The 17,130-nt window shown below is 51.8% G+C and overlaps 1 protein-coding gene across 2 annotated transcripts in view; it reads left to right on the top strand.

The window, feature by feature from the left end:
- Positions 1-17,130, top strand: part of FANCD2 (FA complementation group D2) — a 208,250-nt gene that overhangs the window by 107,289 nt on the left and 83,831 nt on the right. For both annotated transcript variants that reach the window (XM_075321714.1, XM_075321713.1), the window contains exons 30-36: positions 10,964-11,092; positions 11,494-11,612; positions 11,699-11,809; positions 12,957-13,084; positions 13,160-13,259; positions 13,386-13,505; positions 15,545-15,638. In XM_075321714.1, the coding sequence (XP_075177829.1) occupies positions 10,964-11,092; positions 11,494-11,612; positions 11,699-11,809; positions 12,957-13,084; positions 13,160-13,259; positions 13,386-13,505; positions 15,545-15,638 (801 nt within the window). The remainder of the gene's footprint in view (positions 1-10,963; positions 11,093-11,493; positions 11,613-11,698; positions 11,810-12,956; positions 13,085-13,159; positions 13,260-13,385; positions 13,506-15,544; positions 15,639-17,130) is intronic.

The raw sequence follows: 17,130 nt of genomic DNA, 5'->3' as shown, positions 1-17,130 counted from the left end.
AAAGCAAGGGTGCCAAAGCACAGGCGTACTTTGCAACCTGTACCTCATGTACAGCTGTACTACCGGCAGGTTCCACTGACCCTCATTGTGTGCAATGCTCGGCCCCTGTGGCACTTACTCAGCCGGAGCCTCTGCGACTGGTGGCCCAGGTGGAACCACCTGCTACCACTGTCAGGTGACAGGGACGGATTTTGCAGCCTTTGCTGACAAACTGTCTGAGAGTATGGATAAAGGGTCTGCTAAAATACTGGAAGCATTGCAGTCCAGACCGGTGATTCAGGCCCCGGGCACTGTCCAATCCTTGACCCCTGGTCCCCCTCAATTGGAACAGCAAAGTACCCCTGGGGTAACCCATAGGTCCCAGGGTGAGGTCTCTGACACGGACCGCAGTCCCAGGCCGCCCAAGCGGGGTCGCTGGGAAATTCCCTCCACTTCATCACACTGTTCAGGGTCCCAGCAGGAGGACTCTCTGGAGGATGAAGCGGAGGTATCAGATCAGGATTCTGATCCTGAAGCCGCTCTCAACCTAGATACACCTGAAGGTGACGCAGTAGTGAATGACCTTATAGCGACCATCAATCAGGTGTTGGATATTTCTCCCCCAGCTCCTCCAATTGAGGAGTCTGCTTCTCAGGAGAAATTCCGTTTCAGGTTTCCCAAGCGTACATTAAATATGTTTCTGGATCACTCTGACTTCAGAGAGGCAATCCAGAAAAACCGAGACTGTCCAGACAAGCGTTTTTCCAAGCGCCTTAAGGACACACGTTATCCCTTCCCCCCCGAGGTTGTCAAGGGCTGGACTCAGTGTCCTAAGGTGGATCCTCCAATCTCCAGACTGGCGGCTAGATCCATAGTTGCAGTGGAAGATGGGGCTTCACTCAAAGATGCCACTGACAGACAGATGGAACTATGGTTGAAATCCATCTATGAAGCTATCGGCGCGTCTTTTACTCCAGCATTTGCAGCCGTATGGGCACTCCAAGCTATTTCAGCTTGTCAGGCGCAGATTAATGCAGTAACACGTACATCTGCCCCGCAAGTGGTGTCCTTAACCACTCAGGCGTCGGCGTTTGCGTCCTACGCCATTAATGCTATCCTGGACTCGGCGAGCCGTACGGCGGTGGCATCCGCCAATTCGGTGGTACTCCGCAGGGCCATGTGGCTACGTGAATGGAAGGCAGACTCTGCTTCCAAAAAGTTCTTAACCGGTTTGCCATTGTCTGGCGACCGCTTGTTTGGTGAGCGATTGGATGAAATCATTAAACAATCCAAGGGAAAGGATTCATCCTTACCCCAGTCCAAACCAAACAGACCTCAACCACGGAAGGTACAATCGAGGTTTCGGTCCTTTCGGACCGCGGGCAGGTCTCAATTTTCCTCGTCCAAAAGGCCTCAGAAAGATCAGAGGAACTCCGATTCATGGCGGTCTAAGTCACGTCCTAAAAAGACCGCCGGAGGAACCGCTCCCAAAGCGGCCTCCTCATGACTTTCGGCCTCCTCAAACCGCATCCTCGGTCGGTGGCAGGCTCTCCCGCTTTTGCGACGCCTGGCTGCCACAAGTAAAAGACCGATGGGTGAGAGACATTCTATCTCAAGGATACAGGATAGAGTTCAGCTCTCGTCCTCCGACGCGTTTCTTCAGAACATCTCCGCCCCCCGACAGAGCCGAGGCTCTTCTGCAGGCGGTGTGCACCCTGAAGGCGGAAGGAGTGGTGATCCCAGTTCCTCTTCAGCAACGGGGTCACGGTTTTTACTCCAACTTGTTCGTGGTGCCAAAAAAGGACGGATCCTTCCGTCCCGTTCTGGACCTAAAACTGCTCAACAAGCATGTGAGAACCAGGCGGTTCCGGATGGAATCGCTCCGCTCCGTCATCGCCTCAATGTCCCAAGGAGATTTCCTAGCATCAATCGACATCAAAGATGCTTATCTCCACGTACCGATTGCACCAGAGCATCAGCGCTTCCTGCGTTTCGCCATAGGGGACGAACACCTTCAGTTTGTGGCACTGCCTTTTGGCCTGGCGACAGCCCCACGGGTCTTCACCAAGGTCATGGTAACAGTGGTGGCAATCCTACACTCTCAGGGACACTCGGTGATCCCTTACTTAGACGATCTACTTGTCAAGGCACCCTCTCAAGGGGCATGCCAACACAGCCTGAACATTGCTCTGGACACTCTCCAGAGTTTCGGGTGGATCATCAATTTTCCAAAGTCAAATCTGACACCGGCCCAATCACTGACATATCTTGGCATGGAGTTTCATACTCTCTCAGCGATAGTGAGGCTTCCGCTGAACAAACAGCGTTCACTACAGACAGGGGTGCAATCTCTCCTTCAAGGTCAGTCACACCCCCTGAGGCGCCTCATGCACTTCCTAGGGAAGATGGTGGCAGCAATGGAGGCAGTTCCTTTTGCGCAGTTTCATCTGCGCCCACTTCAATGGGACATTCTCCGCAAATGGGACAGGAAGTCGACGTCCCTCGACAGGAACGTCTCCCTTTCTCGGGCAGCCAAAGCTTCCCTTCAGTGGTGGCTTCTCCCCACTTCTCTGTCGAAGGGGAAATCCTTCCTGCCCCCATCCTGGGCGGTGGTCACGACGGACGCGAGCCTGTCAGGGTGGGGAGCGGTCTTTCTCCACCACAGGGCTCAGGGTACTTGGACTCAGACAGAGTCCTCCCTTCAGATCAATGTTCTGGAGATAAGGGCAGTGTATCTTGCCCTAAAGGCGTTCCAGCCGTGGCTGGAAGGCAAACAGATCCGAATTCAGTCGGACAACTCCACAGCGGTGGCATACATCAACCACCAAGGCGGGACACGCAGTCGGCAAGCCTTCCAGGAAGTCCGGCGGATTCTGCTGTGGGTGGAAGCCACAGCCTCCACCATATCCGCAGTTCACATCCCGGGCGTAGAAAACTGGGAAGCAGACTTTCTCAGTCGCCAGGGCATGGACGCAGGGGAATGGTCCCTTCACCCGGACGTGTTTCAGGAGATCTGTTGCCGCTGGGGCATGCCGGACGTCGACCTAATGGCGTCCCGGCACAACAACAAGGTCCCGACATTCATGGCACGGTCTCAAGATCACAGAGCTCTGGCGGCAGACGCCTTAGTTCAGGATTGGTCGCAGTTTCAACTCCCTTATGTGTTTCCTCCTCTGGCACTGTTGCCCAGAGTGTTACGCAAGATCAGGGCCGACTGCCGCCGCGCCATCCTCGTCGCTCCGGACTGGCCGAGGAGGTCGTGGTACCCGGATCTGTGGCATCTCACGGTCGGTCAACCGTGGGCACTACCAGACCGACCAGACTTGCTGTCTCAAGGGCCGTTTTTCCATCTGAATTCTGCGGCCCTCAACCTGACTGTGTGGCCATTGAGTCCTGGATCCTAGCGTCTTCAGGATTATCTCAAGAGGTCATTGCCACTATGAGACAGGCTAGGAAACCAACGTCCGCCAAGATCTACCACAGGACGTGGAAAATATTCCTGTCGTGGTGCTCTGCTCAGGGTTTTTCTCCCTGGCCATTTACCTTGCCCACTTTTCTGTCCTTCCTTCAATCCGGATTGGAAAAGGGTTTGTCGCTCGGCTCCCTTAAGGGACAAGTCTCTGCGCTCTCTGTGTTTTTTCAGAAGCGCCTAGCCAGACTTCCACAGGTACGCACGTTCCTGCAGGGGGTTTGTCACATCGTCCCTCCTTACAAGCGTCCGTTAGAACCCTGGGATCTGAACAGGGTGCTGATGGTTCTTCAGAAACCACCGTTCGAGCCAATGAGGGATATTTCTCTCTCACGCCTTTCGCAGAAAGTGGTTTTCCTAGTAGCAGTCACTTCACTTCGGAGAGTGTCTGAGCTAGCAGCGTTGTCGTGCAAAGCCCCTTTCTTTGTCGCTCCTAATTGGGAGACCCAGACAATTGGGTGTATAGCTACTGCCTCCGGAGGCCACACAAAGTACTACACTTAAAAGTGTAAGGCCCCTCCCCTTCTGGCTATACACCCCCCCGTGGGATCACGGGCTCCCCAGTTTTATGCTTTGTGCGAAGGAGGCCAGACATCCACGCATAGCTCCACTGTTTAGTCAGCAGCAGCTGCTGACTATGTCGGATGGAAGAAAAGAGGGCCCATACTAGGGCCCCCAGCATGCTCCCTTCTCACCCCACTTTCTGTCGGCGGTGTTTGTTAAGGTTGAGGTACCCATTGCGGGTACGGAGGCTGGAGCCCACATGCTGATTCCTTCCCCATCCCCATTAGGGCTCTGGGTGAAGTGGGACTTTACCGGTCTCCGGGCACTGAGGCCGTGCTCCATCCACAGCCCCTGGAGGATCTGCTGGATACGGAGCGGAGTTTTCTCAGGGACAGGACCCTGCTCCATCAAGGTACTCCGTGTCCCCGTGCTTATCGCACGCACACTGCAGCATTGCTGGGTGTGTTAGTGCGCCGGGGTAAACAGCGCTGCTGCGCTGGTGCCGTTACTCACTACAGCTCTGCTGAGTGAGGTGACTTTGTACGATCAGCCGATCCGGCCGCTGGGGTCAGTGTTTACTGGTCGCGGCTGGGATTTGTGGTGCGCCGGGGACTTCCGCGCTGGCCGTGCATATATGACGGCCGCGCTAGATTACTACAGTCCCCGGCTTTTGCGGCCTAGTTCGTATCGTTCCCGCCCCCGGACCTGCCAGTCAGGAGGAGGGCGGGACGCTGTACAGTCCAGCAGCGTTAAGAGCTGGAGTCTGTTTTACATACTCCAGCCCTCACACTAGGCACAGGGGGACGCAGCTTCCCGCTCTTTTGTTTGGGACGCCCACGGTCCGCCCCTCTTCACAGGACGCCGGCAGCCATTCCTGCCTGCACGCTGCACTGCGGAGGGGAGGCTGGGAGACCCAGACAAGGGATTCTACGATCCCACACCCGCTTTTCAGCGGGCGGTAAGCAGCCCTCAAGGGCTCTCCCCCACTTGTGCCATAGTGTACTTTTGTATTTTGTGCTGGCAATACTTTGCACTGTACAGTCGCTGGTGATTTTCTGCTATATACCCTCCTTAGATTTCTCAAGGAGATAACAGCATGTCGTCCGCAAAAAGCAAAAGTGCCAAGGCACGGACTTTATATGCTGCTTGTACCGCATGTGGGGCTACTCTACCGGCAGGTTCCACTGACCCCCATTGTGTGCAGTGCTCGGCCCCTGTGGCAATTGCTCAGCCGGGGCCGCTGCTAGAGGTGACCCAGGGAGAACCACCTGTAAATGCTGTCCAGGTGACAGGGACGGAGTTTGCAGCTTTTGCTGACAAATTGTCTATGACTATGTCTAAAATTCTTGAAACATTGCAGTCTAGACCAGTAACTCAGACCATGGGCACTGTTGATCCATTGCCCCCTGGTCCCCCTCAGCTGGACCACTTCCTAGCTCCGGGGGTGTCATATGCACCCCAGGGTGACGGCTCTGACTCGGACGACAGTCCCAGACAACCTAAGCGGGCTCGCTATGAGCGACCCTCAACTTCATCACACTGGTCAGGGTCCCAGCGGGATGACTCTCTGTGTGATGAGGCGGATGTAACTGATCAGGAGTCTGATGCTGGGGCCGCTCTCAATCTAGATACCCCGGATGGTGACGCCATAGTGAATGATCTTATAGCGTCCATCAATAGGATGTTAGACATTTCTCCACCAGCTCCTCTTGCGGAGGAGGCAGCTTCACAGCAGGAGAAATTCCATTTCAGGTATCCCAAGCGTAAATTAAGCACGTTTCTGGACCACTCTGACTTTAGAGACGCAATCCAGAAACACCACGCTTATCCAGATAAGCGTTTTTCCAAACGGCTTAAAGATACACGCTATCCTTTTCCCCCTGACGTGGTCAAGGGCTGGACACAGTGTCCCAAGGTGGACCCTCCAATCTCCAGGCTTGCAGCCAGATCTCTAGTTGCAGTGGAAGATGGGGCGGCACTTAAAGATGCCACTGACAGACAGATGGAGCTCTGGTTAAAATCCATCTATGAAGCTATTGGAGCGTCGTTGGCGCTAGCATTCGCAGCCGTATGGGCACTCCAAGCTATTTCAGCTGGGCTTACACAGGTCGACACGGTCACACGTACATCTGCTCCGCAGGTGGCACCCTTGACCTCTCAAATGTCTGCATTCGCGTCTTACGCGATTAATGCTGTCCTAGACTCTACGAGCCGTACGGCGGTGGAGTCAGCCAACTCTGTGGTTTTACGCAGAGCCCTGTGGTTGAGAGAATGGAAGGCAGATTCTTCTTCCAAGAAGTGCTTAACCAGTTTGCCTTTTTCTCGTGACCGATTGTTTGGTGAGCGTTTGGATGAAATCATTAAACACTCCAAGGGTAAGGATTCATCCTTACCTCAGCCCAGACAAAACAAACCTCAACAGAGGAGGGGACAGTCTGGTTTTCGGTCCTTTCGAGGCTCAGGCAGGTCCCAATTCTACTCGTCCAAAAGGACTCAGAAGGATCAGAGGGGCTCAGATTCTTGGCGGACTCAATCACGCCCAAAAAAGCCAGCCGGAAGAACCGTTACCAAGACGGCTTCCTCATGACTCTCAGCCTCCTCTCTCCGCATCCTCGGTCGGTGGCAGGCTCTCCCGCTTTGGCGACATTTGGTTGTCACAGGTCAAAGACCGTTGGGTGAGAGACATTCTGTCTCACGGGTACAGGATAGAGTTCTGCTCTCGTCCTCCAATTCGCTTCTTCAGAACTTCCCCACCGCCCGACCGAGCCGATGCTCTGCTGCAAGCGGTGTCCGCTCTAAAGGCGGAAGGAGTGGTGACTTCTGTTCCTCTTCAGGAACAAGGTCACGGTTTTTACTCCAATTTGTTTGTGGTGCCAAAGAAAGACGGGTCGTTCCGTCCCGTCCTGGATCTAAAGCTGCTCAACAAACACGTAAAAACCAGGAGGTTCAGGATGGAATCTCTCCGCTCCGTTATCGCCTCAATGTCTCAAGGAGATTTCCTAGCATCAATAGACATCAAGGATGCTTATCTCCACGTGCCAATTGCGCCAGAGCATCAGCGTTTTCTACGCTTCGTTATAGGAAGCGAACACCTGCAGTTCGTAGCTCTACCTTTCGGGCTGGCGACAGCCCCTCGGGTCTTCACCAAGGTCATGGCAGCAGTAGTAGCAGTCCTGCACTCACAAGGTCACTCCGTGATCCCGTATTTGGACGATCTACTTATCAAGGCACCCTCTCAAGAGGCATGCCAACACAGCCTGAACGTGGCACTGAAGACTCTCCAGAGTTTCGGGTGGATTATCAACTTTTCAAAGTCAAATCTAACCCCGACCCAATCACTAACATATCTTGGCATGGAGTTTCATACTCTCTCAGCGATAGTGAAACTTCCACTGGACAAACAGTGCTCGCTACAGATAGGGGTGCAATCTCTCCTTCAGGGCCAGTCGCACCCCTTGAGGCGCCTCATGCACTTCCTAGGGAAGATGGTAGCAGCAATGGAAGCAGTTCCTTTTGCGCAGTTTCATCTGCGTCCACTACAATGGGACATTCTCCGCCAATGGGACGGGAAGTCGACGTCCCTCGACAGGGAGGTCTCCCTCTCGCAGGCAGCCAAGGAATCTCTCCGGTGGTGGCTTCTTCCCACCTCATTGTCAAAAGGAAAGTCGTTCCTACCCCCATCCTGGGCGGTGGTCACGACAGATGCGAGTCTATCAGGGTGGGGAGCAGTGTTTCTCCACCACAGGGCTCAGGGTACGTGGACTCGGAAAGAGTCCACCCTTCAGATCAATGTTCTGGAGATCAGAGCAGTCTATCTTGCCCTACAAGCCTTCCAACAGTGGCTGGAAGGCAAGCAGATCCGAATTCAGTCGGACAACTCCACAGCGGTGGCATACATCAACCACCAAGGGGGAACACGCAGTCGGCAAGCCTTCCAGGAAGTCCGGCGGAGTCTGACGTGGGTGGAAGACACGGCATCCACCATATCCGCCGTTCACATCCCAGGCGTAGAAAACTGGGAAGCAGACTTTCTCAGTCGCCAGGGCATGGACGCAGGGGAATGGTCCCTTCACCCGGACGTGTTTCAGGAGATCTGTCGCCGCTGGGGGATGCCGGACGTCGACCTGATGGCGTCACGGCACAACAACAAGGTCCCGGTTTTCATGGCACGGTCTCACGATCACCGAGCTCTGGCGGCAGACGCCTTAGTTCAAGATTGGTCGCAGTTCCGACTACCGTATGTGTTCCCACCTCTGGCATTGTTGCCCAGAGTGCTCCGCAAAATCAGGTCCGACTGCCGCCGCGCCATTCTCGTCGCTCCAGACTGGCCAAGGAGGTCGTGGTACCCGGATCTGTGGCACCTCACGGTAGGCCATCCGTGGGCACTACCAGACCGTCCAGACTTGCTGTCTCAAGGGCCGTTTTTCCATCTGAATTCTGCGGCCCTGAACCTGACTGTGTGGCCATTGAGTCCTGGATCCTAGCGGCCTCAGGTTTATCTCATGAAGTGGTTGCCACCATGAGACAGGCTAGGAAACCATCCTCCGCCAAGATCTACCACAGGACGTGGAGGATATTCCTATCTTGGTGCTCGGCTCAGGGAGTTTCTCCCTGGCCTTTTGCATTGCCTACTTTTCTTTCCTTCCTGCAGTCTGGGTTGGAAAAAGGTTTGTCGCTTGGCTCCCTTAAGGGTCAAGTCTCCGCGCTATCCGTATTTTTTCAGAAACGCCTGGCGCGACTTCCTCAGGTACGCACGTTCCTGCAAGGGGTTTGTCATATCGTCCCCCCTTACAAGCGGCCATTGGAGCCCTGGGACCTGAACAAGGTTCTAATTGCTCTCCAAAAGCCGCCTTTCGAGCCTATGAAGGAGGTTTCCCTTTCTCGTCTTTCACAGAAAGTGGCCTTTCTAGTGGCGGTCACGTCTCTTCGGAGAGTGTCCGAGCTGGCGGCGTTATCATGCAGATCTCCATTCCTGGTGTTTCACCAGGACAAGGTAGTTCTGCGTCCAATTCCAGAATTTCTTCCCAAGGTGGTATCTTCCTTTCATCTCAATCAAGATATCACTTTACCGTCTTTGTGTCCGCATCCAGTTCACCAATTTGAAAAAGGTTTGCATTTATTGGATCTGGTGAGAGCACTCAGGATCTACATTTCCCGCACGGCGCCTCTGCGCCGCTCGGATGCACTCTTTGTCCTTGTCGCTGGTCAGCGTAAAGGGTCGCAAGCTTCCAAATCCACCCTTGCGCGTTGGATCAAGGAACCAATTCTTCACACCTACCGTTCTGCTGGGCTTCCGATTCCATCAGGACTGAAAGCCCATTCTACCAGAGCCGTGGGTGCGTCCTGGGCATTACGGCACCAGGCTACGGCTCAGCAGGTGTGCCAGGCGGCTACCTGGTCGAGTCTGCACACTTTTACCAAGCATTATCAGGTGCATACCTACGCTTCGGCGGATGCCGGCCTAGGTAGACAAGTCCTTCAGGCGGCGGTGGCTCACCTGTAGGAAAGGGCTGTTTGACGGCCCTATCACGAGGTATTCTTTTACCCACCCAGGGACTGCTTTTGGACGTCCCAATTGTCTGGGTCTCCCAATTAGGAGCGACAAAGAAGAAGGGAATTTTGTCTACTTACCGTAAATTCCTTTTCTTCTAGCTCCAATTGGGAGACCCAGCACCCGCCCTGTTTTTCTTAGGAAATTTGTTTTTTTCGGGTGCACATGTTGTTCATGTTGAACAGTTCAGTTCTCCGAGGTTGTTTCTCGGGTTGAATTTGTATTTAAAACAGTTATTGGCTTTCCTCCTTCTTGCTTTTGCACTAAAACTGAGGAGCCCGTGATCCCACGGGGGGGTGTATAGCCAGAAGGGGAGGGGCCTTACACTTTTAAGTGTAGTACTTTGTGTGGCCTCCGGAGGCAGTAGCTATACACCCAATTGTCTGGGTCTCCCAATTGGAGCTAGAAGAAAAGGAATTTACGGTAAGTAAACAAAATTCCCTTCTTCCTGGTGTTTCACCAGGACAAGGTGGTTCTGCGTCCGGTTCCGGAATTTCTCCCTAAGGTGGTATCCACTATTCATCTCAATCAGGATATCGCCTTACCCTCTTTTTGTCCTCATCCAGTTCACCAATGTGAAAAGGATTTGCACTTGTTAGATCTGGTGAGAGCACTCAGATTCTACATTTCTCGTACGGCGCCCCTGCGCCGCTCGGATGCACTCTTTGTCCTTGTCGCTGGCCAGCGTAAAGGGACACAAGCTTCCAAATCAACCCTGGCTCGGTGGATCAAGGAACCAATTCTCGAAGCTTATCGTTCCTCGGGGCTTCCGGTTCCCTCAGGGCTGAAGGCCCATTCTACCAGGGCCGTGGGAGCGTCCTGGGCCTTGCGGCACCAGGCTACGGCTCAGCAGGTGTGTCAGGCAGCTACCTGGTCGAGCCTGCACACTTTCACGAAACACTATCAGGTGCATACCTATGCTTCGGCAGATGCCAGCCTAGGTAGGCGAGTCCTTCAGGCGGCGGTTGCCCACCTGTAGGACGGAGCCGTTTACGGCTCTATTATGAGGTATTATTTACCCACCCAGGGACTGCTTTTGGACGTTCCAAGTGTCTGGGTCTCCCAATGGAGCGACAAAGAAGAAGGGAATTTTGTTTACTTACCGTAAATTCCTTTTCTTCTAGCTCCAATTGGGAGACCCAGCACCCGCCCCTGTTTTTTGTGTACACATGTTGCTCATGTTGAATGGTTTCAGTTCTCCGATATTCCTTCGGATTGAATTTACTTTAAACCAATTTATAATTTTTTCCTCCTTCTTGCTTTTGCACCAAAACTGAGGAGCCCGTGAGGCACGGGGGGTGTATAGGCAGAAGGGGAGGGGCTTTACACTTTTAGTGTAATACTTTGTGTGGCCTCCGGAGGCATAGCTATACACCCAAGTGTCTGGGTCTCCCAATTGGAGCTAGAAGAAAAGGAATTTACGGTAAGTAAACAAAATTCCCTTCTTTTCCTTTGTGTAGGTGAAGGACACGAGGAGCGCAGAATTCTCACGTCTCCGTCAGAGAAGGCCACAGGACGTGGCACAAGTGCTTGTCGGACTCCTGCCCTCACTGTGTAACCACGTGGAGAACACGCACAACTATTTCCAGGTTCTGACACAATCGCATGATAAAATGCTGAGATATTTGGCACTATGTACCGCAATGCTGTGCAGAGATTGTCATCACTCCCTGACCTGAGGGACTATGTCTTTAGTGTGAGAACGGGGGAACGTACAGACTCCGGAGACACCAACCCAGGAGCGGTTCCCGTCCTGCCCGAACACCACCGTCATGAGACTTCTTTAATATTCAGAATGACTGACATCTGCCTCTGATGGGTGTTATTGTGACTGCTGCACGGACGGTCTATAGTGAGCCATGTGCGGAGAGACTGGACATTATAGTGCCCGTTCTGTAGATGTGTGGTGGCAGGTGGAGCGGCTGCAGTTTCACACGGTGTATAGCGACCTCCATCCGGTGCAGTTACTTATGGTCATTTGCTTTTGCAGACGCTCCTGACAGAGAATGGCGGTGTGGTGGATGCTCCGGGGATTGACGTGAAGGAACGTCAGTTTATGGCCGCCTGCTACCACTCACTTCTGCAGATTTTCCACACACTCTTTGCATGGTATGTCGGAATAACTTTCTACATGGGGTCTGTTCCATGTCAAGGCTTTGATGAGGAGACTTTCATATTTCACTGTGACCTTCCAGGAATGGATTTTTGCAACTGGAGAACAGTAATTTGTTGAAGTTGGCACTTGCTGTGTTTGCCGACAGAATAAAGGAGTCTGACGCATCCCTGGATACAGATGAGCAGGTCCGGTAAGTCACCCGCCGTCACTTCTCCTCTCCACAGGCTCCATATTTCGGATATCTACATTATACCGAACACAACAAAGGTTCGCAGTCCGGTCAGGTCATGTATCATTCTCCAGCAGAGGTTTACATACCCCGAGGTGACGGTGCCTGTGGCTTTAGATCCTTCCGATAGCCTGACAGAATTGCCCTTAATATGCCATGAACATGTGGCAGGATTTTACGGCGACCATCAAGATGTACCTGCTGCGTTCCTTGTCTTTGCAGAATTGGTTAATATTTCATGATATCATCAGATAAAGAACTGTGGCTGTCCACACAGCTGGTCCATCCTTTTGACCAATTTCCAAACGCCTGAAGGTCCCATCTCCATCTGGTCAAATGAAAGTATGAGGGCACACGGCCATCATAACACTCAGGAAAGAGACCTGTCCTACATCTAGGGGTGAACGGTATCATGGCCATGTCAGCCATGATGTTTAATACCACCATCTCTAGATACACAACACATCTCCTTCCTGAGCGGCATGATGACCATATGCTCCCATATTTAGTACATTCAGGAATGAGATGTGCCCTGTATCTAGAGGAGATCCTACTAATAGCCACGAGCACGTGACCATCAAACAGTTCAGGAAGGAGATGTGATCTGTATCTAGAGGTTACCAGGATGATGGCTGCATACCCCCATTGTGTTCAATACATTCATCTCTAGATACTGTGGGAGCACGCGGTCATGATACTCTTCACCTTTAGATACAGGTCATATCTCCATCCTGAATGGTGTGATGGCCGTATACTCCATGATGTTAAGTACATCCATCTCTAGATACAGAGCACGTCTCCTTCCTGAGCGGAGTGATGTCCATATTCTCCATGATGTTTAGTATATCTATCTCTAGATGCAGAATACGTCTCTATCCTGAGCAGAGTGATGGCCGTATACTCCATGATGTTTAGTACATCCATCTCTAGACACAGAACACGTCTCCTTCCTGAGCGGTGTGATGCCTCCTCGTTCTCGTGTTTAGTACGGTCAGGAAGGAGACGTGTTCTGTTTCTAGCACCTCTGGATTCTTTATCACCCGTTTAGCACTTTCTTTTCCTGCCCGGCCCCGGAGTTTTTATTTGCTGTTTGCTGTTTTCTTCTCAGCCACAGTTTCAGCTACTTTCAGAACTTGTGTAGTAGCGTCCCCACGTTCTCCGCTGCCCTGAGCCTGGTGCAGCTGCTGATTACACTGACGGAAAAGACGGACGCTGCACCATATCGCAGTAGGATTGGTATGTGCCCCGTATACTCATATAATCATTCACTTGTTATGGAGAGGAGATTAATTGTTCTTCCTCTGGAAACAGCTTCAATTGTGAAAGGTTTTCTGTGCCAGTCCTGGGTCCAGCCTAGTGGGGAGCGCGAGAAGGGGATTCGATTTAACGAGACACTACAGAGCTTGTTGTGGTGAGTGGCACCAGGCGACTGCTGTCCCTAAAGTAAATCTCATGGTAGTGATGGGACCTCCTGGACTGATGAGTCTCGTTATAAATAAAGAAGAGACAGTGATGAAAATGTCTCTGTTCTTTACAGCATTTACCTTCAGCACGCTGATGTGCTTGAAGCTATTGAGAAAATCTGTGGCACAGGAGTGACGGAGCTGATTAATGCGGCTAAAGATGGAAACTCATCCACTTACCCCACACTGACCAGGTAAGAGCCGATGACAACCCTCTAAGTGGTACTTTGCACACTACGACATCGCAAGCCGATGCTTGCGATGCCGAGCGCAATAGTCCCCGCCCCTGTCTCAGCAGCGATATCTTGTGATAGCTGCCATAGCGAACATTATCGCCGTAAACATCCCGCCCACCTCCGTCCTTCCGCATAACCGGCGTGGGCCGCGGTGACGCAGGTAGGAGATGTTCCTCGCTCCTGCGGCTTCTCACACAGCGATGTGTGCTGCTGCAGGAACGATGAACAACATCATACCGTCGCTGCAGCGAAATTATGGAAATGTCGGACACTACACCGATGATACGATTACGACGCTTTTGCGCTCGTTAATCGTATCAAAAAGTATTTACACACTACGATATCGACAGCAAGGCCGGATGTGCGTCACTTTCGATTTGACCCCCACCGACATCGCACCTGCGATGTCGTAGTGTGCAAGTACCCCTTAAGCCCGAACTGCAATCCCTCTGTAACGTTCAGGATGAAAGTGGTCAGTCTGTCTTGAGTCTGCATACTGTACTGCTTGGCATATAAAAATAAAATTAAATAAATCTTTATTTTTATATAGCGCTAACATATTCCGCAGCGCTTTACAATACAGTCATACATCATACACACTGTCCCCATTGGGGCTCACAATCTACATTCCCTATCTGTATGTCTTTGGAATGTGGGAGGAATTTGGAGTACCCGGAGGAAACCCACTCAAACACGGGGAGAACATACAAACTCCTTGCAAATGTTGTCCTTGGAGGGATTCGAACCCAGGACCCCAGCGTTGCAAGACCGCAGTGCTAACCACTGAGCCACCGTGCTGCCCAAAGGCATATGGCCCGAACTGACAACACATATCCTGTACTGCTCAGCATATGGCCCGAACGGACAACTCGCATCCTGTATTGCTCAGCATATGGCCCGAACGGACAACTCGCATCCTGTACTGCTCGGCATATGGCCCGAACGGACAACTCGCATCCTGTACTGCTCGGCATATGGCCCGAACGGACAACTCGCATCCTGTACTGCTCAGCATATGGCCCGAACGGACAACTCGCATCCTGTACTGCTCAGCATATGGCCCGAACGGACAACTCGCATCCTGTACTGCTCAGCATATGGCCCGAACGGACAACTCGCATCCTGTACTGCTCAGCATATGGCCCGAACGGACAACTCGCATCCTGTACTGCTCAGCATATGGTCCAAACGGACAACTCGCATCCTGTACTGCTCAGCATATGGCCCGAACGGACAACTCGCATCCTGTACTGCTCATCATATGGCCTGGACTGACCACTCGCATCCTGTACTGCTCAGCATATGGTCCAGACGGACAACTCGCATCCTGTATTGCTCAGCATATGGCCCGAACGGACAACTCGCATCCTGTACTGCTCATCATATGGCCTGGACTGACCACTCGCATCCTGTACTGCTCAGCATATGGTCCAAACGGACAACTCTCATCCTGTATTGCTCAGCATATGGCCTGGACTGACCACTCGCATCCTGTAGCAGCAGGCATAAGGCCCACACTGACCACTCACATCCTGTATTGCTCGGCATATGGCCTGGACTGACCGCTCACGTCCTGTAGTGACCGACATATGGCCTGAACTGCCTGCTCGCATCCTGTAGTGACCCACATATGGCCTGGACTGACTGCTCACATCCTGTAGTGACCGACATATGGCCTGAACTGCCTGCTCGCATCCTGTAGTGACCGACATATGGCCTGGACTGATTGCTCACATCCTATAGTGTTCGGCATACAGCCCGGACTGATCGCTTGTACCCTATACTACTCAGAAAAAGGCCTGGTCATAACATTGGCATCTAGTAATATTCGGGATACGGCCTGGACTGACCGCTCGCACCCTGTACTGCTCAGCATACTGCCTGGATTGACCACTCGCATCCTGTAATACCCGACATACAGTTTGGACTGACCGCTCACATCCTCTGGTGCTCGGCATGCGGCGGGGTCTGATATTTATTTCACATGTTTGTTTCAGACAGACTTTTGTGGTTTTCTTCCGGGTGTTGATGGACAAGTTGGAGAAGTATGTGAGGAGCATACCAGCTGGGACAGTGACTGACAGTCACAAGGTACGAGGTCATTAGTATTTCAGCATTGCCTTTTCTTTGATTCAGTCTTTAAATGGAAGTTATCAGGTTGGATATCATTATTAACATGTAGATATAGGGTTAATAGTGTTATGAAGATGCCCAGCTGCAATATTAAAAGTACAGCACTCAGGAGAAAATTAACTTTATTCTTCCCAGAAGCCGCTGACTTTCAGTTACACAGATGTGCCCGCAGCGATTAGTCACCACTCGTAGCGCTGAGCATAGTGGCTGTAAGCACGGCTCAGCTATGACTGACAGCCGGCTCGGCACAGCTGCACTGCACCATAATCTGTCAGTGCTGTGAGCGGTGATTGAAGCTCCTCTGGTACAACTGTATAACTGAAAGCTGGCGGGTTAATTTCTTACCGGGTGTCGTACTTTCAGTATGACTGCGAGGTACCATCTTAACTCTATTAACCTACAGATTAATGCTATTAACCTGTAGAAAAGGGGTTATTGGGCATGACCAGTTCTATTTAACCCCTTCACGACTGACCGATTTTGCGCTTTCCGTTTTTTTTTGGGGGGGGGTTGCCATTCTTCTTCTGAGAGACATATTTTTTTTATTTTTCAGTCAATATGGCCATATGAGGGCTCATTGTTTGCGGAACGAGCTGTACTTTTAAATGAAACCATAAGTTTTACCATATAGTGTACTGGAAAATGGCAAAAAAAATCCAAATGCGGGAAAAATTGCAAAGAAAGTGCGATAGCACTATTATTTTTGAGATATTTTATTCACTGTGTTCACTATATGGTAAAACTGATGTGTCTGTGTGATGCCTCAGGTCGGTGCGAGTTCATAGACACCAAACATGTTTAGGTTTACTTTTATCTAAGGGGTTAAAAAAAAAATAAGAGGTTTGTCCGAAAAAAGTGGCGCACGTTTTATGCCATATTCCGTGACTCGTAGCGTTCTCATTTTTTGGGATCTTTGGCTCAGTGACTGCTTATTTTTTGCGTCTCGAGCTGACATTTTTAACGTTACAATTTTTGCGCAGATGCTACATTTTTATCGCCTGTTATTGCATTTTGCGCAAAATTTGTGGCTACCAAAAAAATGAAATTTTGGCGTTTGGATTTTCTCTGACGCCTCATTGGGGGACACAGGACCATGGGTGTTATGCTGCCTATCCATAGGAGGACACTAAGTAGATGCAAAAGCATAGCTCCTCCTCTGCAGTATACACCCCCTGGCCGGGCCAGGCAACCCCAGTTTTAGCTTGGTGTCTGTAGGAGGCACTTCCTTTCAAGGTTTGTTATTTTTTGAGGGTGACGGTTTGCTTTTGGGACCGATCTCCCACTACCATCAACGGGCGGGAACATGGAGTGTCGCCTCCACGTACCCCCTCCTGCGACGCTGGATCCTGGGCTGGACGACGGGTTCCACAGACACCGATTTTCCAAAGCCCAGGGTAGAGGCCTGTGCCCCTATAGCCCAATTCCTCAGCCCCTCTTTGCAGGCTCTGAG

This window comes from Anomaloglossus baeobatrachus, chromosome 8 (genome assembly GCF_048569485.1).
Source record: "Anomaloglossus baeobatrachus isolate aAnoBae1 chromosome 8, aAnoBae1.hap1, whole genome shotgun sequence".
In the NCBI taxonomy this organism is placed as follows: Eukaryota; Metazoa; Chordata; class Amphibia; order Anura; family Aromobatidae; genus Anomaloglossus; species Anomaloglossus baeobatrachus.
The sequence above is the reverse complement of the archived record's forward strand: the minus strand, read 5'-3'. Positions and strand labels throughout refer to the sequence as shown.